The 25,491-nt window shown below is 39.4% G+C and overlaps 2 protein-coding genes across 2 annotated transcripts in view; one reads left to right on the plus strand and one right to left on the minus strand.

Annotated features, from left to right (window-relative positions):
- The window catches only part of Gtf2f2 (general transcription factor IIF subunit 2), a 117,782-nt gene that overhangs the window by 35,816 nt on the left and 56,475 nt on the right, over nt 1-25,491 (plus strand). The window contains 1 exon segment of the mRNA XM_038310272.2: nt 24,424-24,505. Within this exon segment, the coding sequence (XP_038166200.1) occupies nt 24,424-24,505 (82 nt within the window).
- On the minus strand, nt 11,933-12,712 carry Kctd4 (potassium channel tetramerization domain containing 4). The gene has a single exon (XM_038310271.1). The coding sequence runs from the start codon at nt 12,710-12,712 to the stop codon at nt 11,933-11,935; it is 780 nt and encodes a 259-aa protein (XP_038166199.1).

Here is a 25,491-nt window from a genome sequence, read left to right on the forward strand (position 1 = left end):
TATTAAACATATCCTGTGACATTTAAATTGTCTATTGTATTTTTAGGGTTTCTAGATGTCCTAGATGATTATTACTGTGTTCCTCACAGCATAGTTATTTCATAGTCTATATTAGAGAATTCTGATCTCTGACATCAGAGTTCTTCCTTTCAGATAGGACTTGCCTTGTTCCACCAGACACTTGGGATCATAACCAGTTCTTGTCACCATTTCAGCAGTTTATTGCTGAATCAAAAACACAAAACAAAAAAAATGGAGCTTAAAATAAATTATACAGCATTCCTATGGATGTGTGGGCATCTGAGTTAGGCTGGGAGTTCTTTTGTACAGACCCGTTGCATTGTCACATAGCTGTCAGACCCCAAAGTGATAGTCATAAACCATGGCATCAGCTGTCCTGCACGCCTCCTTTCCTTCTCACTGGCCGCAATAAGTGCGGGGCTGGGGGTTACTTGTTTCAGCTCGTGGAGCTCGAGCTACTCAGCCTCTTCACAGTAGCTTTCTTGCTCTCTTTTCCTATCTTCATGACAAAATACTCTCAACAAAATCGACTTGAAGAATAAAGGATTTATTTTAGGTGATAGTTCACTGTGGATACTCCATCATGGTGAGGAAGTCAAGCCAGCATCAAATCTGCAATCAGGAACCAGAGAGTGATAAATGCATGCCGCTGTTCTGTTGCCTTTCTCCATTTACACAGTCCGGGATCCCAGCAAGGGAATGGTGCCACCCATGGTGGACAGTTCTTCCCGCCCCAATATAATGAAATAATGCTCTACAAGGTACAGCCAGGGGCCCGTCTTCCAGTGATCTTAAATTCTGTCGAGTTGACAATTAACCCTAACCATAAGACAGTGAATCAGAGTGAAAAAAACTTAAGAGTTTTTGACTTGGAAATTCTCTGAATGAATAATAATGCTTTAAATGTGTCTACTACTCATGTGACCTTCTTTTCCTCTTAAAAACAATTATTAGGTGTGCTGCTTTACTTCTGAATTATATTACTGATAAATACTGCTTCAGAAGTGGAGTTGGGGTGGGGGTGAGAAACAACTTTCCACTTTTAAAAGTGGGGGGGAGAGACTGTAGGTGGGGAGAATGTATTGTAGTAGAGAGAGCACTTGAATGCTGCTGAGTCAGAGCTGCCTTACTCAGGGATCTGCATTGAAACTTGAGTTTCACCATCTGTAAACTAAAGGTAGAATTAGCAAGTGTTTACCAAAGTGCATGGTAGGAGTTCACGAAGAGTAGATGTCAGTGGCATTTTTCTCCTGCTTTCAAAAAATCTTTTGTTTTCATATTTATCACCTTATATTCTATGTCTTTCTTCTGCATATGTAATAGTAGCCCCGTGGTGATGTGGGCTAGGATTTTGGACAGGCAAGAGTCTTGGGCTGTAAAAACCATTTTAATTGTTTATTGCAGCTGATTTTAAAACATGGATCTAAAAATGAGTTTCTTTGGAATGTATTAATGGAAGGTGGCACTGGTGTGTGTGGCTAGTTGGTACTCCCATTGTCCTAAGATTGATAAGTACTAGGCTGCTAAGCCTCTTCCTTGAACCCTTCAGAATGACAGCATTGTTCAGTTTTTATTGTGACTTGGTTGTTTAATAAACTCAAGGTGATTAGAAAATAAAGGTGTCTGGGTTGAAGGCCGTACCCCAGCTTTTATTGGTCTTTGCTCATATCTTCCATTTCTTAGTTTCCCTAACTTCAAAGTGCTTTCTGTTTCTAGTGGTCTCTTTTCATGCATCTTTCTGTTTGGGCCTTCAAATGATTTTTAGTTACTTGTCTTTTGGGTGGCTTTAAAATAAGGTTTTTAAAATAGCAAGTTTTATATTTTATTTTATAAATAATTAGTATATATTTAGAACTTAAAAGAAAATCCACTACCCTGTAGATGTGACTCCTTTTGGTGCATTGTGTTAAGTCCTAAACACATTCTAACCATTTTTTATACACCCCCTCTGCTCCCACCCTCTGCCCCTTTCCCCTTACTCTCTTCCCTTTCCTCCCCCACTCCCTTTCTTTCCTTTGCCTACATTTTGAAAAACACTACCTGTTTCTTCTGTAAAATCAGAGTGCTGATTTTACAACATCTCAAGCCAACATCTCGAGGCATCAGCGACTTAGATAGATACATTTGCCACACGGATGGAAAGTCTAATATGATAAGTACTTTGTGTCCTGGTTCTGTCATCAGCTACCCCTTACCATTGTTAGTGTGTAACTTCTGTCCTCATGGCTTCTAGTCTGAGCACAATACTTAACCATCATGTCTGCATCTTGTTAGTAAAATAAGGCGAGAGGCAAAGGACTCAGCCACCTTTCTCCTCTTTAAGGAGCATATTACTAGTCACATATGCCTAGATGCCGGTGGTAAAAACAGGAGACTGTGGCCATAACTCCCAGCCCTAGAACAGCAGGAAATAGAGGTTTAACCTGGTGCAGTTACATTCTTAGCAAAGGAAGAGAAGATGGTTCTAGGAAGCAATGAGCAGTCTCTTCCTCAGGAACTCCAGAGACTGTCATGTTCAATGCTTTGAAAAAAACAATGCTTTTGTAAAAAAATGGAAAAGGGAGTTTGGTTGTCTGGGACAGGAAGTTGCAGCATGTTTAATACACTTTAAAATCCTTTGTGCATGGTGACTCTGTTGGGAGTTGTTTTAATTTTTGACAGTATGCATATTTTAGGAAGAATATTAACACATTTATCAGTTTTTCTAAGATACATGTATGTGTATGAGTGCTCTATTTGCATGACAGAAAAGGGTATCAGATTCCATAATAGGTTGTTGTGAGCCGCCATGTGGGTGCTGAGAGTTGAACTTTGGAAGAGCTCCCTCTCCAGCCCCATAGTTGTCATTTCTAAGGAATAAAATCTTACACTGTTAAGTGATTATAAATATTTTGTCTTTCAAAGAAAGTTGGTATTTGTTGTCTTGCTTCTATAAAGAATCAAATTATGACATATATTGCAAAGGAGTATATGAAAAATTATTTGATTCCAGTGGAATTGGAAGGTTGCATCTCTTTTGAATTAAAATTTCTTGTATTATATATTTTAAAATAAAAAACATGAGCACAAATATTAACAATTTTTGTGACATTAGTAAGCTAAATATTTTTCTAAAATTGTTTTGTCTGTAAAATGGCTCTTTAACCTCTTTTTCTTAGTTTTCTTTCTTTCTTTTTTTTTTTTTTTTTTTTTTTTTTTTTTTTTTTTTTTTTGCTAAAAAGCTACCAAGTGCTAGAAAAGTATACTTTATTACCCACTTGCCAAAGAATAAAAAAAACATTGTCTAGGGGAGAAGACGATGCTTATAAATATTTACTGTTTGCCTAATACTGCACCCCAGTGATGTCATGCCTTCCAGTGCCCTCTCTTAGGGAGTCACATTCCCAGAGCTTCCTACTTTTTCTGACCTCTTCGTATTAATCTGCATGCTTTCTTGTAATGTGCCCAGTACCCGATGCTGCCATACTGCCGTGATTATGAGACAACCAGGCATGGTCTCGGCAGGAGAGAGTGGGGTGGTCATGGTTCTCTTGCTGAAATCCACTAGCTTTTTCATGATTGGTGGTTCCTACTTGGATTTTGAAATCCTCAACTTCCTTCTGTTTCTACCTTTAACTTGTCATAAAAAATACTACTGTTTAATATACATACTTTTAAAAAAACAAAATGAAGAGGCTGGAAAGGTTTTGCTGGAGTTAAGAACACTTGCAGTTCTCTCTCTCTCTCTCTCTCACACACACACACACACACACACACACACACACACACACACACACATATTAGCTTTTTTGGAGCCTGACATGCAGTTCCCAAATAAATCACAGGGAAGCTTATTCTTTCTTATGGAAATATCCGGTCTTAACTTGGCTTGTTTCCAGCCAGCTTTTCTTAAATTATCCCATCTACCTTTTGCCTCTGGACTTTTACCTTTCTTTTTTCTTGCTTATCTTTTTTTTCCCTTTCAATTTCTTATTTAAAAGTATTTTTTTCCATTTTACATACCAACCACAGTTTCCCCTCCCTCCCCTATTCCTGCTCTCCCTTTACAATCCCCCCCACCCAACCCCCCATCCACTCCTCTGAAAGGGTAAGGCCTTCCTTGGGGAGTCAACAAAGACTGGCTTATCAACTTGAGACAGGACCAAGCCCATCCTCCCTGTATCAAGGCTAAGCAAGGTATCCCACCATAGGGAATGGGCTCCAAAAAGCCATTTCATGCACTGGGGATAAATCCTGGTCCCACTGATGGTGACCCCCACAGACTACCCAAGCTACAGAATTGTCACCCACATTCAGAGGGCCTAGTTCAGTCCTACCTATACAGGTCCTCCAGCCATCAGTTCAGAGTCATTGAGCTCCCACTAAGCTCTGGTCAGCTGTCTCTGTGGGTTTTCCCATCAAGATCTTGACCCCTTTGCTCTTATAATCCTTCCTTCCTCTCTTTGACTACAAGCTTGGCCCAGTACTTAGCTGTGGATCTCTGCATCTGCTTCCATCAGTTATTGGATGAAGGTTCTAAGAGGATTAGGGTAGTCATCGGTCTGATTACAGGGATGGCTAGTTCAAACACCCTCTCCACTATCATTAGGAGTCTTAGCTGGGGTCATCCTTGGATTCCTGGGAATTTCCCTAGCACTAGCTTTCTTCCTAACCTCATAACAGCTCCCTCCATCAAAATACATGTTTTTGTGCGCTCTCTCTCTCTCTCTCTCTCTCTCTCTCTCTCTCTCTCTCTCTCTCCCTCCCTCCCTCTCTCTCCCTCCCTCCCTCTCTCCCCTCCTCCTCTCCATCTCTCAACTCAATCATCCATTCCCTTTTGTTCTCTTCCTCCCCTCCCAATTTACTCAGGAGATCTTATCTATTTCCCCTCCCCAAATGGCAGCCTACAGAACAGAAAAGATCTTCACCAACCCCACATCTGACAGAGAGCTAATCTCCAAAATATACAAAGAACTCAAGAAACTAGGCATCAAAATACCAAGTAATCCAATTAAAAATGGGGTACAGATCTAAACAGAGAAATCAGTATGGTGGTTTATTAGAAAATTGGGGAATCAATCTCCACTCTTGGGCATATACCCAAAGGATGAACATTAATACCACAAGGGCATTTGCTCAACTATATTCATAGCAGCACTATTTATAATATCCAGAACCTGGAAACAACTTAGATGTCCCTTATGCAAAGAATGGATAAAGAAAATGTGGTGAGTCTACACAAGGGAGTATTACATAGCAGTAAAAAAAAATGACATCTTGAAATTTGCCGGCTAAAGGATGGAACTGGGGGGGGGGAAAACCATCCTGAGTGAGGTAACCCAGACCTAGAAAGACAAACACAATATGTACTCACTCATAAGTGAATATCAGATGTAAAGACAAGGATAACCAGGCTACAGTCCACAACCCCTGAGAAGCTAGGTAACAAGGAGGACCCTAAGACGTGCATGTATATCTTTTCATTCCTTCTTATTCCATGTCTCATTGTCTGACTCCTTCTCTTCTCTGATCTGCTTCGTGATCCTCCTCCCATTTATACTCTCTGCCTGCTAGCCCCGCCTGTTCTTTTTCTGCCTAGCTGTCAGCTGTTCAGTTCTTCGTTCAGTTCTTCATTAGACCAATCAGGTGTTTTGGACAGGCAGAGTTATCACAGCTTCACAGAGTTAAACAAATGTAACATAAAAGAATGCAACACATCTTTGCATCATTAAAACAAATTTTCCATAGCAAAAACAAATGTAACACATCTTAAAATAATATTCTACAACAAATACTTCTTGTTCTTCAGAGGATCCAAGTCAGAGAGTTCACAGCCACCTGTGACTGCAGCTCCAGAGGATTTGACACCCTTTCTGGCTTCTGTGTACAGTGTTGAATGTACATGTCTTCCAGAATGAACATTAGGAGTGGCTTTATTTCATATATAGATAGTCTTTGAGTTCACCAATCATCTCGTTGTCTACTGCCAGAGCTGTACATAGCAGCTTGCTATTTCAGTGTCCACTGTTGGTGACTTTACTTCTCATATACACACTAATGCTTTTGTTCTGCCACAGTTAGGACCTCCTTTTTCTTATTCTTAATGAGTAAGAAAATGTACTTAATGTACATTCTGCCAACAGTCAGGCCATCTTATACTTAGAGACCAAAATGACATTTTCAGTGTACCCTCATAGTTTTCAAAGTAATTGAATTTTATATACTAATCTCAGTGTGGTGTTTTCCGGTTGTATTATAATAGGCACACATATGTCATAAATTCCTGTGGTTGTGTTTTTCTGATTTGTAAACTAACCCTACTATTTTTAAACTATTTTGCAACTATGTTTACTATGTTTGTTTGTTTGATTTTGGTTTTTGAGACAGGGTTTCTCTGTGGCTTTGGAGCCTGTCCTGGAACTAGCTCTTGTAGACCAGGCCGGCCTCGAACTCACAGAGATCTGCCTCTGCCTCCTGAGTGCTGGAATTAAAGGCGTGCGCCACCACCCTTACTATGTTATGTTAACTGTAATTAATAATGTACACTTTAAAATGTTTTCACAGCAAAAAGATTGGTGAGGTAATACATACATTAATTAGTTCTGTTAGCCATTCTACAATGCTCAAATACTCAGTGCTCAAAACACCATGTCATATACCATATATTTTTATCCACTAAAAATAAAAGAATTTGTTTAAAAATATTTACGTGTATATGGAAAATACACAAAAATCAAAATGTAAGATCACAGTATCTTCAGTCATACTTAATTTTTAAAAATTCATTAAATGGTATACCTAAGGTGAATGCAAAAATCATTTAGTTATTTATAAAACTAAATTAAATGATGAAAGATTCAAATTCAAGGAAGTATTGAGATTTAAATTAGTTGTTCAGCATTTCTTAAGAATTCTGAAAAAAGAGTTAATGAACATGTTATAGGAAGTAAAATCAATGGGTGTAACCAAGACTAAATCAGTAGGCTAGCCCAGTCTCACAGCCCAGTCTCACACATTGTAGAAGAATGTGTGCTTAGTGTCCTAGAGGATGTTAATTAAAATTACTTGTGTAAAGTTGAGCCTAGCATCGAAAAGGAATTTCTAAAAATTAAGTAGGTCTTTGTAGATAATTATTAAAAACTTTTGAGATGTGACCAGATGCTGTGATCCTGCACTTGAAAAAGCCTGTCATGGTGTTGTAAAGGAATATAGTAGAGTTGCCTCCTTCTTTGATGTCTAATAGACTTCCTTTCTTCTGTCATTCTTTAATGTCTGAATTCAGTATTTCACACACATAATGCCTAAGTCTCTCTCTCTCTCTCTCTCTCTCTCTCTCTCTCTCTCTCTCTCTCTCTCTCTCTCTCTCTCACACACACACACACACACACACACACCCTATGGGCAGTGGTAAAGGTCAAACCCAGGGCCTTGCCTATGCATCCTCAGCCAAGATAAACACATTTAACATTGGTAGAGGAGTTTACTTAAATATAGTTAGCATAATAGTATGCAGGATACATTTAAGTGACTTACTTGATAGAAACACTAACCAGTTATGTGTTTTTGTCAAGAAAAGATGAATGTTGTTATCTCTTCACAAATTATTTCAGGTAAATTTAGATCTTAGATATATCAGTGCCCAAAAAGTGCTTATTTAATACTTCCCCTTCTGTTTGTTGACAGAGCAAATGAATTTTAATAGTAGCTCATACAAAATATGATTAAGAAGCCAGCTATAGAAGAAGTCATGTGTTTCAGGGCTGTACACATACATTCTCTGAGTTACAAGCTGTTTGGATGGTCCATGTTACGTCTCTGCTTACGAGCAGTACTATATGACTCAGACACTAATTTTAACCTCAACCAATACCTTTGCATTGTGAGGTATTTACTCATAACTCATTAAATAGGCATAGCTTTTAGATTGCTTTATTATCTAAGTTCCCACTGAACTTAAAAATGCCAGTAAGATACTTATTTATATAGGGATAGAAAGTCAGTCTGAGGAAAAAATTTTTAATTAATCTTTTTTTACCTCCTGACCTCAGCTTCCCTGCCCCATCTTACCCTCCCAGTTCCTCTTCCCCATTACCCCTTTCCTCCAACTCCGTCGTCTTCTGTTTCCACCCAAGAATCGTGTTTTTAATAATAAAATGAAGCCTTTTTTTCTATGTTTTTGTCTTAAAATATTTCACTTCTTTGAGCAAGCAAGCATATGTTCATTGAAAGTTCTGTGTTCCATTTATGTCTGAATAGAAAGCCTAACTTAATGACCCTTCTGTCTCCATGGCTGATATTTGTGATTAGAAAGACACATCTGCACTGGCTAAGATTATAAATGCTTTGCCTGGAAGTCTGTAAAGTAGAGGTGTTTATACAACTCACAGTTGAAACTTCACTGTGAGGACATTAAAAGTCTGAAAGAATTAAGTGTTGACTTACTGTCCTCCATGTTGGTTTGTGGAAGTTAATACAGTATGATTCTAGAACTCATGAGAATTTCATTTTAGCATATTTTTCTCATAAGAAAAATATTTTAATAATACAGTTAATGTGGATTCTAAAAGACTAACCTTTTCAGCAAACTTAATCTGCAAAAAATTCAGATTCATAAATAGACAAATTTGGGATATTCTTTAGTCTTGTGAGATGGATGATTCACCTCATGTTCTTTAAACGACGTGAATGACATTAAAAATGTTATTCCAAAATTCAATTTTTCACTTAACATTTTTAGAATACTTGTATTGTGAACTTGTACAAGTAAGACAGACTATCTGATATTCTATATTCATATGGAGTTCATAAATCTGTTTTGTGCCGGGGTCTAGGCTAGGTCCTGGGGACCTGAGTGGCCTGGTTCACATGTGCGTTCTCTGCTGCATCTGGAACCACTAGCCCTGGGCTCTTGATGACTGTTTGTGAAGTAGGAGGAGATTCTTAACCCTTCTTTCTCTCTCATCTGTGAGGAAATGAATGTGTGGGGAGTTATTGAAATGCATAGCATGATATTTACATACCAGTAAAACACTTCAAGGCAACCCTGGTCACTCGCATCTGTAACCCAGCACTGACAAGCTTAATACAGGAGGGTCCGCAAGAGTTTGCAGCCAGCCTAGGCTACAGGGTAAGTCCCTGTCTCAAAACAAAAGACTTAAAGCAAGAACTTAATGAATGTTACCTTTTTGTTAGTAGTCCTTCAAAAGCGGTGCTTAATACTACACCAGAAATACGGGAACAGGCTTATTCGGGATTTTCATCTTTAGGCTGGGACAATAAGTCAGCTTGTGTTTCATTTATTTTTCATGCTGCACAGGCACATTTTAAAACACAGCAGAAAGCCATAAGTACAGTTTTGTTTGCCATAATTTAAAGTTGGGTGCTAGAATCAATATGTGTGCTAGCTTCAAATACAGGAGAATGCATGCTTGGGACCTGGTAACTGCAGTAAACACCCTTTACCACCTTTTTTAAAAAGACAGAGATGCTAATCAGTTCTGTATAACCTTTGCTTTCGAGAGAGAAATTACACATTCACTGAAACAGATCTGTCAGAGAAGCTTTGCTCTTGGCATCAACATTTTGTAAGATACCGTGAGTGAAGATCCTTGTAAATGTTGCTAGAAAACTAAAATGTAAAACTAGATACTTTGTATACCCACAGTTCAACATTTAAGCACTTGGATCTGTAGATACAGTTGTTGGATTTGCAAAGGTACATTTCTAAAGAGGTGTACATCATGTTCTCTTGTAGACTGTTGATTGATGCAATTACTGTTATGCCTTAAAGTTCGAGGAGTTGACTCCAGCTATGCATGTTATTTAAAGAGCTACATAACTATGCGCTTGATTCCTTTGGTTCATAACAACAGCAGGAACGTCGTTGTGAAAGCTAAATTCTCTCGTGAAGTCATGGGAAGCCTTTGCATTTCTGAGACTTATTCAGCTGCATCTCCTATAACAGATTATGTCAGTGTCTTTATTATCTGGAGTGAGATCTTGATAGAGAAAACCTGACTCAGACGTGAAATCACTACCAGTTTTTTCATTACCAATCCAAATGGCAAGGAAAAGTCAGCTCATATTCTGAGGAGGTAAAAATACAGCTGAGTAGCAGCCGCTGACCAATCATACAATACAGTTTTGGGTTTTTCTCCTTTACTGTTTTCATAGCCCCTTTATGCCATGATTAAGCCATTTATAGATCATTAAGAAAATTTGATACTTTAAGAAAAGCCTTTTTTCCTTAGTGTATAATCGGAGAAAATTATGTAGTTTACATTGAGTATTTTAGTGTGAATCTTTGAAGGACTTTCTTTGCACAATTCCTTTTTAAAAGTTTCTTTTATAGTCTGTAAGGCAACTTTATATTATCTTAGATCTTGTAAGTCAAAGTTAGTTATAGTTGATAATGATTAATTAATATTGAGCTTTATTTTATTCTAAACTGTATATGTAATCAAAATGTTGGAATGTTACTTTAATGATTGCTTCCCCACCCCCTTTTTTCTTTTTTTCCTTCGTCATTTTGAGAATCTCACCTAGTAACCCTGGCTGGCCTTAAACTTGTAGTAATCCTCCTGCCTCAGCTTCCCAACTACTGGGATTCAAGCATGAGTCACACTCCCAGCTTGTTTATCTTAAATTTAAGAGTTTATTCTTAGACACCATAGGAGTAAAACCACAAGAGTGATGAAGGTGCTTTCTGTAGAGTAAGTGAACAAGGCGTGCATTCACATTCAGAGTTCAGCTGAAAGATTAGTCCTTAAAACATTCATAAACTAAGGTTTAAAATTTCTTTAAAAATTAGCATGAAATAGAAAAAAATCAGCACAACTCTGTGACTTTGATTTTAGCATAGATTTTTTTTTTAGTAATAATATAACAAATTGGGTAGTTGGTATTGACCTTGTTGGGTTTTAGTATGAGTTTCTGAAAGACTATATTAAATAGTAGATTTTTAAAGGACCAGTAAAGTTGTTTTGTAATAGTGTTGAGTAATGTTCATTTAATATTTTGAACTTGAAAAATGAGCAGATAGAGTGATTGTGGAAATGGATTCCTCAATTCTGACACCATGTACTCAGCTGGGACCAAGCTACCCATGCCGTGCTGGAGCTCAGTGTGCCGGGAAGTGCAGTTGTTAATTTCTGCCGCTTGCTGGACCTGTAAGGTGCTAGAGCCTGACAGTTGCTTGCATCGGTGCAGAGTGTTGTGCACAATCATCAAGTAGCACTATTTATTTTTAAAGTGACATACATAACTTTTATTACAATCATTAATACAAGCAAAGAAGCTAGCAGCGATTTTATTTATTTTTTATTGTTATCAAGCAGTTAGTTTCCTAGGAATTTTCAGCAAAATATCAGTTTATCCGTAATTCTGGTATGAAATACAGGAACTGTAATAAAGGTTTTGGTGCCTGCAATTTAAAGTCAAATCAGTAGCTCGAATATGTTTTAGAGTCCCATTTTGATTCTCACTGTCACTCTGCTTTAAGTAGCTCTGTACATTTATTTTGCTCTCCATGTTTATTTTACCAGTTCAGCGTCTTTGTAGATTTTTGCTATAAGTAGAAAGGATTTTTGAACCTTATGTTGTTAACATTTGCTATAGTGAATGACAGATGCAAGTACCCAAGACATTCTCATTGAAAGACAGCTTAAGGGAAAAAAATTAAATAGCAAAAGCATTGTCTTTATTTACAGTGTAGAAGGACCACAGCTTCACCGTAGGTAGAAGTGTGATGGCAGAACACCCCAGAGAAGGACATCTTTAGTGATAGATTTACATACCGTTAGCTCACAGTACTTGATTAGCAGCCGGGCTCTGGGACAAGCTAGCTGGGCACATTGTTTGGGACGCCTTTGATTCTGTGGCTTCCGAAGCTTGCTGGCTGCATGCTTGTTGCCTTTGTTCGTGAGACAGGTAATTACTTGATAAAATGAAGTGCATCACTGTGAACAATTGACCCTTTGGAGCAGTCCAGGCTGGTCAGCAGTCTAAAACCACACTTTAAAGCCATCATTATGGCCTCAAACTTAAGAGTTTCCAAGGTACAGACAAAGGTGTTGTCTTCCTTTAGTACGAGTCGAGTGCCGTTCTCAGACTTGATGAAGTATTTAAATTGGATGATATTTGACGACACAGAAAACTCTTCCGGAAACCCATCCAGCCTGCTTTTGGACACCAGGACAATGCGAGATTTTATTTTTGATATGAAATCAGGAGCATTACAGAAGATTCTCAGTCCTTGAGAGCGATCGTGGTTATCTGTTATTTCCAAGAAAGTAGTCTCTCGGGGGGTCAGCTGTTCTTTTTCCCACCTGGATTTCACTTCTTCTGCCAGCCCCTTGAGCTGAAAGAATTCTGCTTCTTGAGCAAGAAGTTGATTTTCTCGAAACCCTTCAGGCAATAGGAGTTCTCCATTTCGTAGGAAGTTTAGTACATGCCTGAAGAGGAGCCCGTCCCTGTCTATGAAGTAATGGCCATCAGCGTCAAAAGGACAGAGGATTTTCCCATTTACGATACCTTCAAGGAAAGTGTCTGGGTACTTGGTCAGCGTTTGCTTTTGAGTAATGTATAAATATCCACCAACGTTGAGGGTCATCAGTGTGGAATTGCAGTTCTTGCCTTGCTCAGCGTCTTCCAGGCTGTTGTGCCTCCCTTCATACTCCCTTTCTTTTTCTCTTCTGATTATTTTACGCTCCATTTTCAAGATGCTATTTCAGCTTGTTCTTCTTGGCTTGGAGATTTTTTTTCTTTCCTTTTAAAAAAGAAACACTACCACACACAAGCACGCCTTTATTCCGTCCCAGCCTGGCGATGCAATGAAATGCTGGCAGCACCGCCTGCGCTGGCAGCTGGGTTTTGCAGTAGGTGGCGTGTCAGCTATGCATACAGGAGCTTTCTGGAGTAAGAGGAAAAGAGAATTTGCATTTAACTGTATCAGGGAAGGGATTTGTTGCAAAAGGATTTCTGTGTCTGTTCTTAGAGGAAGTGAGACTTACTCAGGGGAAATTCTCTTTCCTTTGCCAGTTAAATTGCCTTTCTGCTGTAATTCCCAGGTAAATGAGAATTGCTGTCCATTTCTAAAGTTCTAAGTCATAGCTTAGTCAGGAAAGGCCAATACTGAGTTATATTGTCACCATTTGGAAAGTGCCATGTGTTGAGACCTAAGGTGAAAGAAACTAGGCATATAGAATTTTCTCCTATAAAAGTCCTGTGTTGGCAGTGATGTAGACCCATACAAAAATATTTAGGCTTACTGTTGTGACATTGCATTTGAATTTAGTTGAATTTGTATGTGCTTTGGATTTGGGTCTCTTTGTTGAATGAAAAGAAATTTGCATAGCTTTTCACAAAAGGGTTTTTTTTTTTTTAATTTTTTACTTCAAGGATTAAAAAAATCACATAGGCTGTTTTTGTAGTGTTCATTCACATTTTGTTGGTTATGGTCTCCAATGGAAATCCATGAGCTTGCTTCACCCTAAGCCTGCTTCAGTGCTGACCAGTCTTGGGCTACTCCAGAAGATACTGCAGCCTTAGTGTGTACATGTGCTGGGAAAATGGGGGAGGTGGAGGTTCTAAATGCCTGCTCAATAGTAGTAGTGTCGTGAAAGAGTTAGGTTTTTGTGTCTTCTTTCACAAAGAGCAATAGGATGGTGTGAGTGCAATGCTTCCCTGTCCCGGTGTCCCTGAAATTGCCTTCCAAAGCATTTTCGGATTCTGAGCTTACACTACTAGAATCAGGGGCCTGGTGATAAGAAATCTAGATGCACTTCCAAGTGTGTATTGTGAGCAGCTTGTCTGCTTAAAATTACCCTGAGGAGCTCTGTTCTTAGAGTAAGACTTTGGCTTTTATATGAAAGTCAGTTATATTTTCATTGCATTGATGATTATTTTTAAATTATCTGTATCTTGTTAAAGGTATTAGAATAGGTTGTCATTTGAAAATGCTCAACTTTTACTTTCTATACACAGGGTTAATTTTTATTAGATATGATCAAAAATTATATATCCTTATAGCAGGTAATGAATTTAACATTTAATACTAAGGTTATCAAAAGTTAATTGAAATTAGACTAGAAATCTAAGGCATAATCATTTTTTATCTGAATGTTGAAATTTAGCTCCTATGCTTGGCCAAAGATGAAATTGCTTTCCAGAGAGCTTTTAGTTTTTCCCTAGGATTTTGCACCTTGTTTTGTCTAAAGCTGTAAACTAATACATCCTTCTTAGCCCTACAACATTTAGAAAGAGTGCTCCTACTGTCTGACAGAGGAAGAGGGGGTGTGTGTGTGCATGTGCATGTGTATGTGTATGTGTGTTTCTGTTTTAGAACCAAATCTTTTCTATGGTATGACTTATTTTAAAAACTGAGTAGTTGGGTGTGGGTACAAGTTTGGAAATCATGGGGTTTTGTTAATTATAAGTGAATAACGTCAGCAAGAGTATACTAGTTTCATTAGATAGGTACAGTTCTTTTATATGAACTAACAGAGCACCAGAATCGATACAGTATGGTCATACTTCAAGGATAGGTTTCCTGGTGTAGCTGTGCTTCCTTAGCCCGGCTGTAGATGCCTTTACTGGTCAGGCTTGATGCTTTTGCTGCTAGGAAACGGGCTTCTATGGGGTGATGAGCAGGTAGGAGCACAGTCAGGTCTGCTGTCTTTTGCCTGAAAGTTCACTTAATAGTTTCTGCTGCCATAATTCAACAGCACTGATGAACACTGCTTCTTCATCTTGCCTTCTGTGCTGTGTTATTTTATTGGTTTGTTTTTGAGACAGATCCTCACTTTAACCCAGCAGTCCTCAAAGTCTTAGTCCCCTCTTCAGCCTCTGCAGTGAGTGCTGGGGTTGCAGGTGTGAGGCGCCATACCTAGCTTACAGGTTTGCTGTGAGTACAGTCCGAGGACTCGTCCACCATATCCTCTTACCCTGACTGTGTCCTCATCCTCAACTTCACCACTCTGTGCTTTACTGCTGCAAACCTGCCGTGCATGCTGTGCTTGCCAACATGGCTGCCACCAGTATTGTGACTGAAGCCTTCTCCTGGGATATAAATCAACAGGACTTTGTTTTCGTGTCTTGTCTGCCATCTTAACATTTTAAAAAAAGGAAACTGGTATCCAGTAGATGCCACCTCATTCATATTACCACCATTTCAGCCAGATGATTCTATTCATGGAATTACAGCGTTCCTTTGATCATTACTTCCTGTTGTGGTATACTTGCCAGCTTGGCTTCTTGTAGACTCTTCTAACTGTATTATTTGTGGTAGATGCTTGTAGTAGGTAGTCAGTCAACAGTAGACTATAAAATAGTACTTGTGTAACAAGAGAGAGCCCCTATTTACGTAGCTCTTTCTCTGCCTCACTACAGGTACAAAATGGAATTAGTCTAGCAATTCTAACACAGGAGCCTAAACCATACATCAAAGATTGGCTCCTAAGCCGGGCGGTGGTGGCGCACACCTTTAATCCCAGCACTCGGGAGGCAGAGGCAGGCGGATCTCTGTGAGTTCGAGGCCAGCCTGGTCTACAAGAGCTAGTTCCAGGACAGGCTCTAAAAAAACTGCAGAGAAACCCTGTCTCAAAAAAAAAAAAAAAAAAAAAAACCAGAAAAAAGAAAAGAAAAAAAAAAGATTGGCTCCTAGGTGCCTTTGATGACCACCTTAGAGGATTTCATATAACTTTGTAGCAGGAAGACATCGTTGTGAATAGAGGCCTGCCCACCTTTTGTTACAACCTGAATTCTTTATAAGAGTTGAATTGGATCAATATGGTAGTACCTGCCCTTTTTTATCCCTAGCACTCAGAAGTTGAGGCTGGAAGATCCTGAGTTCAAGACCAACCTGGGCTACATAGTAAGGTCCTACTTCAAGAGAAAGAGAGGGGAAAGAGAGAGAACCTCTTAAACACTGTGATCACAAATCTTACAAAAAGAACCAAAGAACCCTTCAGCAACTTCGAGACTGTAAATGGGTTGTTGGTTTAAGCATTTCCTATAGTTAAATAGGCCCAGTGCCTAACCAAATTCTGGCAAGACTTTCCATTTGAAGTAATCCTCATCGACTGTCTGTAGAAAGCAGAATTTATTCTAGGTTAATAATGGGAGGAATTCACATCTTTTCTACTAACTTTTAATGGGAGTGAATAACACAGGACATGATTATAATATTTGCATGCTCTATATGTATGTTGCTTGACAGATATAAGGAGAGGCCAGTGTCCCCCAGACTCAGCAGCTCCCTCTTCTGTGAAATCCAGACACTGCATTTAAGGAAGCAGGATTGTCTTAGGAGCTTCTATTAATAGAAAGACACCCTGCCCCCACAGATCCCTGCCAGATCTTTTGGCTGTTTTTACACATTTGCTTGTATTCCTTATTCTTTGGAATGGTTGATTCCTGTGACCTTAGAAAGAAAACTGAAAACAGCTGTAGCTGTCAGTTTGTACTTGATCTACTTGGTACCTCTCTTGACTGTGACTCCCACTCTGTTTCCACTTTATTGATCTGCGCTTTGACTTCACTGTGCTTTCACAAGCCGAGTTTCTCTTTCTGACATGTGGCTTGTTTCTTCATAGCCTCCTGTTAAAGCATTGGCTGTGAGAGGCATTCATATTGCTATTCCCTATGAATATTTTATGTTAGCCTCTCTTGTATTAAAAAATGAAACACCACTAAATCAAGGGTGTTTTTTTCATGTGAGTCTAGTTCTGTTTGCATGCCAAAGTTTAGCTGCATTTTTCATCTGCATTGTGTATTTCTGGAAGTCTACTCTTACTGACACAGGTACAGAGTCAGCTAACTGACCACAGCATCACACAAGCTATGCGGAAAACCAGAACCTTCCTAGAACTCGCTGGACATCACCTCTGGCCAGAAGAGCACATGAATGTGCCATGCATGTCGCTTGAACATGTGCACATGCCTTTGCAGTGTTTCTTCTCCATGGAAGGCAAGGGTGCAGTTACTTTGGCACATTTTTTTAGCCGCCTTTTAAGAGTACAGAAAACAGACGTGTTTTATCAAAAGAACAAATAAAAATAGCAAACTAGTTAAGTTCAAGTAAAATTCTGTTCCACATTTTTGCTTTTTGCTTACAGAAACAATCATGACATCTTTTAAATCCTATTTATTCCTACTGTGTATACTTTGTGGATGAATTGTTCGATAAAATTTATGTCTTATAAGTAGAAGTTAAGCTTTAAAATTATTTTTAATGAAGATTTTGTTTGTTTGGTGTGTAAGGGCCCCAGCACCCTTCCAGAGATCAGAGGACAAGTGTGAGAGTTGGTTCTCTCCTTCTGTCCTGTAGATCCTGGGAATTGAACTCAGCTCATGAAGCTTTAGTGGCAAACACTGTTGCCGATGAGCCAACTTAAGTGTGGCCACTTGAAATTTTGTTTTACCCAGAATAGCATAGTGTCTCTGTCAGCCATTAGGCTGGTCTAGAGTTAGAACCTTGTGCAAAACTCATCTTTGTGCTTCTCCGTGGCAAAGTCAGGTCTCCGTGTGTCTTTGAAAAGTAGTTGTTTTATGTTAATAACCACGTCTACAATTTCTAAATGAATGGTGTGATTTTGAACACTTTCATAAAGTCTGTGTGTAGTAGATTAGGAATGGAGAAGTCTCACTTTTTTCACACTTAACATTTCTAAAATTGTCCTAAAGTCATTTGCTTGCCAGAAATTCCAGCATTTTGTTTCCATAGTGGTACATTACATAATGATGACTATTAAAAGTGATGTCATTGTTAAGCAACTCTGAGATACTCCCTTCACATCTTAGGAAAATAAAGGAGGAGAAAGATGTTTGGGGATGGGAATGAGAGTGAAAGAGGAGAGGGATACTGGAAGACTCGGAAGGAGGCTGCTAAATACTGAACAGTAAGCTCTGTGAGAGCACCTCTCCCACACACCACAGCCAGAGCGCCCCCTCCCTTCCACACACCACAGCCAGAGCAGTCACTTGGGACTGAGTCCAGCAGGCTTTCAAAACGCTCTAGGGTGGGGACTGATTATCAGCCAGAAGAGCCAGCAGTTAAAGAATTGTGCCCTGAGGAGGGTCTTAAACTCAGGGGTCTGCTGGGGTTATAGGCATGTGCCACCACTCCCTGCCTAAGAAGGGCTTCTAACTTAAAGGAGGTTTGCTTTTTGTTTGCGTAGTTGTTTAAGAAAGGGGAGAAATCTTTTTGCTCATAGCTGCAGGGGTTTCAGCCTGTGTTTGGCTAGCTCTGCTGCTTTGGGCCAGTGTGAAGTGGAGAGCATGTGGTGGCTAACCCCTGTAGTTGGAAGAACTCTAAATACTATCTTGAAAAGTATAAAGAACTCAACTACTGTTGCTAATTGCACATGGTAAAGAGAACAGGAATTATTTGGGGCTACTGAGATGGCTCAGCAGGCAAGAGTTCTGGCTACTCTTCCAGAGGAATCAAGTTCGATTTTCAGCGACCACATGATAAGTAACAACTCCACACATAACTCCAGTCCCAGGGAATTCAGTGCACTCTTTGGTCCTCTGAGGGCACTGCATGTATGTGGTTCACAAATCTAGACACAGACTAAACACACGTACGTAAAGAAATACAAGTTTTTAAAAAGAGAGAGGGCAAGAGTTTAAAAAGGTGAACTTAACAAGACATGAATCAGATTTTGCTGAGTTAATCTCTAACTTCAAATATAGTTGCTAAAGCTAGATAGCTTTCTTTAATCAGGGCCTAATACAAACCAGAGGTTGAATGTTCATGAAACTTGGGTCTGAAATCCAAAGTGGATTTTAAAGTTTTGCATTATGGACTTTAAATTGGGAATCATGCGGAGCACAGGACCACCTCAGATGTCAGAGCCCTTGCTTTCTACCTTGTTTTAGTTTGTTGTTGTTGGCCACTGTGTACAGAAGCTAGTGATGGGATCCTCCTATCACTGCCTCCCATCCTGCATAGGACCTTTGGGATCAGAGACGTGCACTACCTCATCCAGCTTTACACAGGCCTCTGGGTTCAAACTTCGTGCTCACATGGTTCAAGTGCTTCCCCACTGAGCCATCTCCCCAGCCTGTTTTCTGTTTTTTTTTTTTTAAATTTACTTATTTATTATATATACAACATTCCTTCCATGTATGCTTGCGTGCCAGAAGAGGGTACCATTTCTCATTATAGATGGCTGTGAGCCACCATGTGGTTGCTGGGAATTGAACTCAGGACCTCTGGAAGAGCCGTCAGTGCTCTTAACCTCTGAGCCATCTCTCCAGCCCCCTGTTTTCTGTTCTTGAAAGCAACTATGAGAGTAGAAATTGTCTCTTTGTAACATTATGTCCATATCTGCATATAAGGGACTTTTGTGTTAATTTAATCATTTATTTTCTGAAGTCTAGTGGGACGATTACTTGCTAGCTTAGCTTTATAGAAGAAGTTAGAATAATACAAATGTGGGAGTTTTACAACATTGGTGCACTGTTATTCTTTCACCAAAAAAATAAAAATAAAAATCTGTTTACTATCTACAGAATGACAGGGTTGTCCAGACTTCTTCACACATTTGATACCGTCTTTGATACCCTTAACCAACCACTTTCCTTTCTGCTGCTAGACACCAGCAGGGGCTTTTAGGCAGGGTCTCAGCATCTGTGTACATGCCTGTGTCTCCTACCTCTTTCTTCCCGTCCATAAAGATAAAGAGCAGTACATAGGACTGAGAAAGTGAGTTCTTCTCTCGATCCTGAGCCTAGTTCTCAGTTACAGTTTTAGATTTTTATTTTAAATTGGGAATTCTCAACACATGATTTGAATGGTATTATAAGAAAGCATGTATCATCTCAAATTCTGAAGGTCAGGTAAGATCAAAATACCAACTCACAAATTAATGATGATTACCTTTCACCTTTTAATAAAAAGGGAATGCTGAATTCACTTAACTGATTTGTTAAAGGTGCCAAGTAGTCACACTCAGATATCTCCTGGGGGTGGGGGGGGGGAACTGCTGGGAAACTGTACCAAATGAGGAGAAAGGAGACTACTGGGAATATTAAAAATTATTTACCTTTTAGATGAGCAGGATTGGTAGAAGTACTTCTGTTCTCTCCAAAGATGGTAGGCACAGGAGTGATTGGTGATAGTCACTATTAAAGTCTAGAAGATCAACTTGAAGTCTTAGTAACTCGCTACTGATCTGTGTAGCTGGAGTTGGAAGTGTTCTCAAGGATGTCCACATGCAGATGGATCCTGAGTAGTCTTGTGGAAATGAATAGATAACTTCTGGATGCCTGAGGACTTCCTGACCTAGGTGATCTCATTGCTCACGTGCCAGCGTTAGCACATTAGCAGGAACCCTTCCTGCTTACTTACTAATCTAACTTCCTGAAGCTCGAGGTGGCTTTAACTATTCACTTCCCTTCTGCTCTTCTAAATGGCACTGGGAGCCTACAAATCTGTATTTAGGGTATGTTTTGTTTATTTACTGTTAATTTTTTCTCTCTGTTCCCATTATACTTATTAGAGTTGGTTTTTTTTGTTTGTTTTTGTTTTTTACTATAAAATAAGAACAGAAATGAATAAAGCAATCTGACCAAAGAATTGGGTAGGTTAGAAAAGATCTAAGTATTGAGACAGGATTTCTCTGTGTAACCACCCTGGCTGTCCTTGAACTCACTTTGTAGACCAGGCTGGTCTTGAACTCAGAGCTCCACCCACTTCTGCCTCCCTGAGTTCGGGATTAAAGGTGTGCACCACCACACCAGTTAAGTGCTTTACTCCCATCAACCACAGAAAAGTTGAACAAATGCCCAGACCTAGCAAAGGAAGGGAGAAACTGAGTGTCTCAAGACTCTCAGTAGAATGAGCTTGTATGTCCTCTTTGCAGATTGCAGTCATAACCATATGGTCTTAGGTCTCCGTGGTTGGAGTTCCTGAGCTGAAAATTCCCAGTACAAGAGAGTGTCTGGGCTGTTCCAGACACCTTCAGTTCCCTTATCATCGCCACTCCTACCTTTTCATCTTCCCAGTTGTCAGGGTTTCTAGCAAAGCTCGTATTGACCCCCAGTTGGACATAAGTTTTCTCTGGGTTTAACTCTGGGTGTGTGTGTGTCAGCTGTGCTGCGCTTGTCGTCTTCGTGCAGTAGAGTCCCATGGGTGGTGCAGAAGGGCCATGCTCAGTTCATTAGATGGCAGGAAAGGATTTCATCAGCAAGTTTCAGGGTCTGCAAACAAACAGATGTGATGCATATGTATGCCTGTGGTTTGTCTTAATACTTTAAAATGTCTAGCTGCTTATTAATAATGTAAGATCAAGCTTTGCTTTGAGTATAGGGTGAATACCGTTTGATCATCTGCTTTCTCTTTCTTGTGAAAGCTAAACCTGTAATCAGTTTTCATTTCTTCAATCACAAAGTAAGAACTTAGATACAGCAGTAACATTAATCAAACCCGTATAGATATACCTTTATCTTTTGTCTCCAGATTCACAACAAATTTTAAAGTGTGTTTTAAAAGCAATTTACATTCGCAAGTCTTTGACATAAGACTTACATAGAAACAGCCCATGTGCCATATTCCTTTTCTTAATAAGCTTATCTGATCCATAATCAAATTATATAATTACTTAAACTAGCATCAACAAGTTTGAACAGAAGTATGTGGGAATGCTTGAGATTAACCTACTACCCACCAGCGTGTATGGCGCGCTGTAGGCATCTGTCACTGTATTTAATAGTGGGTAAAGGAGTGCCTGTGGAAATGCAGAAATAAATTAAAGAGGTGTGTCCAGTGCTTCCATTATATTGAATTTGCTTGTGTAACTTTTTCCCATCCTACTAGACCCGAATATGAGGAGAGTCATGTGAGCTCAGCTCTTTTCCCTAACGTTGTCCAAAAATGTCTTGTTTCCAGGGCTTTCCTTACCTATAAGTAAGTCACATCAGGGACTGGAGTGCTGGCCTGGCAGGGCAGGGCACTGATGCTCTTTCAGAGGACTCAAGTTCGTATCTCGGCACTATATCTCATTCTCATGACCACCTAGAACTCCAGTTCTCAGGCATTAAATACCCCTCCACCCCCTGGCCTGTCTGGGCACTTGCACACGTTTCATGTACATGTGTATACATGTTTTTCTAGTTACTCTCTCAGAAGACCATCTTTCTGTTTCCACTATCAATGTCAGGTGGCTCACAACCACCTGTAGCTCCTGACCCAGAGGCTCTGAGGCCTCTAATCACCAGCAGTGGCGTGCACGTGCGTGCTTTAAGCTAGGATTTCGTGTTTCATTTCTTTCCCTTGAACTATAAGTAATGTAAGAAAAGATGCATGGTTCAGTGGGGAAAGTACAAGAGCATGTTCTCATGAGGCTTTGAGAAGTATGTTAGCTATAAACAAGGAGCAGGCAAAGCATGCTTGGGGAGGAGGGGGAATACCCAAAGTAAGTTGGTCATCTAAATTTAAGAGAGGGAATAAGGGAAGCAGAACACTCACTAACACCAGCCGGTTGATGGGAAAATTCATTGTTGTTTATTAAGGCTTTTCCTTTAACTTGAGAAGCATTTGAGAGCAGTTTTAGGTCTGAAAGGATGGTATGGTAAGAAGAGAATGTTACTGCTCTGCCTGAGTAACCTTGACTGAAGAATTGAAAGTGTTGGTCAAGTTAAAATGAGCAGGGGCCTTGAACTTGCTCCCACCCTTTAAGAATTAAATGCAGTGTATCCTTTTGAAGTAGGTAGTTCTAAAGTCGGGGAGCATTGACACATGGTGGTAAAGGTAGCCCTTTTTTTAGCATTCAGTGTTAGTAAGTACTTGGATTTGTGGTTGACTTACTATCAGGAGTCTCGCCTAGACTTACTTTGTTTCAGAAAAAGTATCTTTTACTGTGCAGTGTTGGACTTTCATCATATACTTAGGATACAAATACATCAGAATTTTCCAGATTTCATTACTGTGAGACTGGAACACATTCTTGTTTTGAACTCTCAGTTACATCCAAGAGATCAGCTGTGATATAAGATTTGTGTTTACTTTGAGAAAATTTAAAGTTTAGTCTTACTAACTTCACTTGCAACCAGGACATCAGGTTTAAAGATGTAAAGAATTGTGGATTGTATAGTATTTCTTTCCTTGCACACTGTAGTGTGAAGTCACTATGGGTCTTGTCACTTTGCTTTCTGGGCACCTCTTAGACTCTGCTGAAGATTTTTTTGTATTGAGGTATTTGGGGAATATTTAATTCGGATGGCGTGTTTCATAATTAGTATTTAGGACCCCAGGATATAATTCCTTGAATTTTGGAGACAATAATCTAGGAAAGTCACTAGATTTTCTAGTATAAATGTGGTATAAATAAATTGGTTTAAATGGGGTTCCGTGTGAGTCCGCCCACACATAACCGGTGTGTCACTCACTGTTCGTATAGCTTACATGTGCTTCTTGAAGACGGTGCTGTATCGTAATCATCTTTGATTCTGCATGCTGCCTTTACACGGTAGTCATTTACATTAGTGGGATGAATGGAGTAAGTCATCCTTAAGAGACAAATGAGTGCATTTCTGCTTAGTCAGAGGATTTTCTTACCATCTGCTCAGAGGTCAGGTGAATTCTCATGGAAATGACTGACCAGGAACTGTTCCTAACCATAGTCTTAGATTTTCAAGTTGTCATAAAGCCGCTGTCTTTATGTGAGAGGCTTACGTCATAGGCCACAGTGCCTGATGCCAGTGAGCTTGCAAGGCCCAGGTTTATTTGCTCTTTCTGTTCCTCTTGGTTTTAAGTCAGGGACACTATAAGAAAGAAAACTGCATTTCTGTTTAGACAAATATTCATAGTAGATTCACTGTTTACTTCTAATAGTCTTGTGTAGCCCAGGCTGACCCTAAATATGTATTCGCCCTTATCTTCCTCCCAGTTTTATGACCACAGACATGTGCCTTCCTCAGTTTACAGATTCATGTTGACACACTCTTATCATTTATGGTTCAGAGTACATAGTATAACCAGATAATGAGTTGCCGAGTTTCACAGTATTTTCTTAGCTGACTGTTCTCCCCACAGGGTGTTCTAGAACCTCATTTGTTTTTATATAGGGATCTTTGATTTAGTGCTTTAGACTTACTATATTTTCAGAAGTTAATTATGCTACCGATGGAATCCACCTGTGTATTTGATTGTATGCCCTTTAGGCTGGTTTAGTCTGAGTGTGTTTATAAAGCTGCTGTTGACAAAGGGCAGTGCAGCTCCAGAAACAAGCCAGAAAGTCTCCAGTTTGTAACTCACTAAAAATGAGTTTTCTCTATTCTGATAAGTGAAGTTGCTATCAACTTAATACTGTCCTTTTGTTTCCTTGGATTCTATGAATCATGTTTTAGTTATGTGTCAAAGTGCCATCTTGGAAATGATGAATGTTATCTCTGAATACAGTTTTTTCCTTTCCGTTCAAGATAAACTGTCATTGGAAGGAATAGTGGTACAGAGAGCAGAATGCCGACCTGCTGCCAGTGAAAACTACATGAGATTAAAGAGGTTGGTATTTTGTAACTTTAAAGTCATTCTTGGTATTTTTCTTGGAGCTTAGGATACTTACATTAGATTGCTTATTGGCTGCATGCAAACTATGGTTCTGTTTATAATGTTTGCTTCCAGCTCTTGGAGTTCTTCGAGTAGTAAATTCGGTGTGATGGTACACACTTTTAATCCCAACAGATCTTTGTGAGTGAGGCTAGCTGGTCTACATAGTGAGTTCCAGGCCATCCAGGGTTACAAAGTGAGACCCTATCTCAAAAACAACAGAGAAGCAAGTAGCAAGAGTGTTTTTAGAGAACCGTCAGGACCTGTTAAAACTACTTTAACCTAGTGTACTAATGCATTCTGAAAGCAAACTTTAAGATATTTTTTCCTGCTTGTACTTACATTATGTAAGCTCAGGTCCATGCACTCATACATGGGTACCTTCCATTTTGTCTTTTGTTTTTTTTGTTTTTTTTTTTTTTTTTGGTAGAGATGACTTGGTTTGGTTTTACAGGCCAAAACAAATCAAGTTTTTGTGATATGGCTCTTACTTGCCGTGGAGCTTGCTGCTTTAACTGAGTATCTGGGGGTTTATTTTCCCGTTCCCACCTCCCAGCACTGGGATAGTGTTACACCCTTGCTGGGGTTCTAGAGAGCAAACTCAAGTCCTCATACTTGGCAGATGCTTTTCCAAGGAAGCCATCCTCCCCACCCATGAATCTTGATTCTCTAATGGGATGTTTCAGAGGTCTTTGTACTACTGTACAAAGGCTTTAATTTTCCTTCAATGAATGTGTATCAGACTACTGTCTGAAGAAGCAAGTATAGCTGTCAAAGTATCATCTTGCTTCTGATCATTTGAGAATTCTATAAGGTTGCGTATTATTAAAAGAGATTTTTGCTTCAGCCCCCCAGCTTTAATATGCATTAACATTTTGTAATTACTATTAAAGACAATGACTTTGAGTCAGCAATTATTTTCAAAACCCTTAAATGTTATA

Source organism: Arvicola amphibius, chromosome 13, assembly GCF_903992535.2.
Source record: "Arvicola amphibius chromosome 13, mArvAmp1.2, whole genome shotgun sequence".
Classification (NCBI taxonomy): domain Eukaryota; kingdom Metazoa; phylum Chordata; class Mammalia; order Rodentia; family Cricetidae; genus Arvicola; species Arvicola amphibius.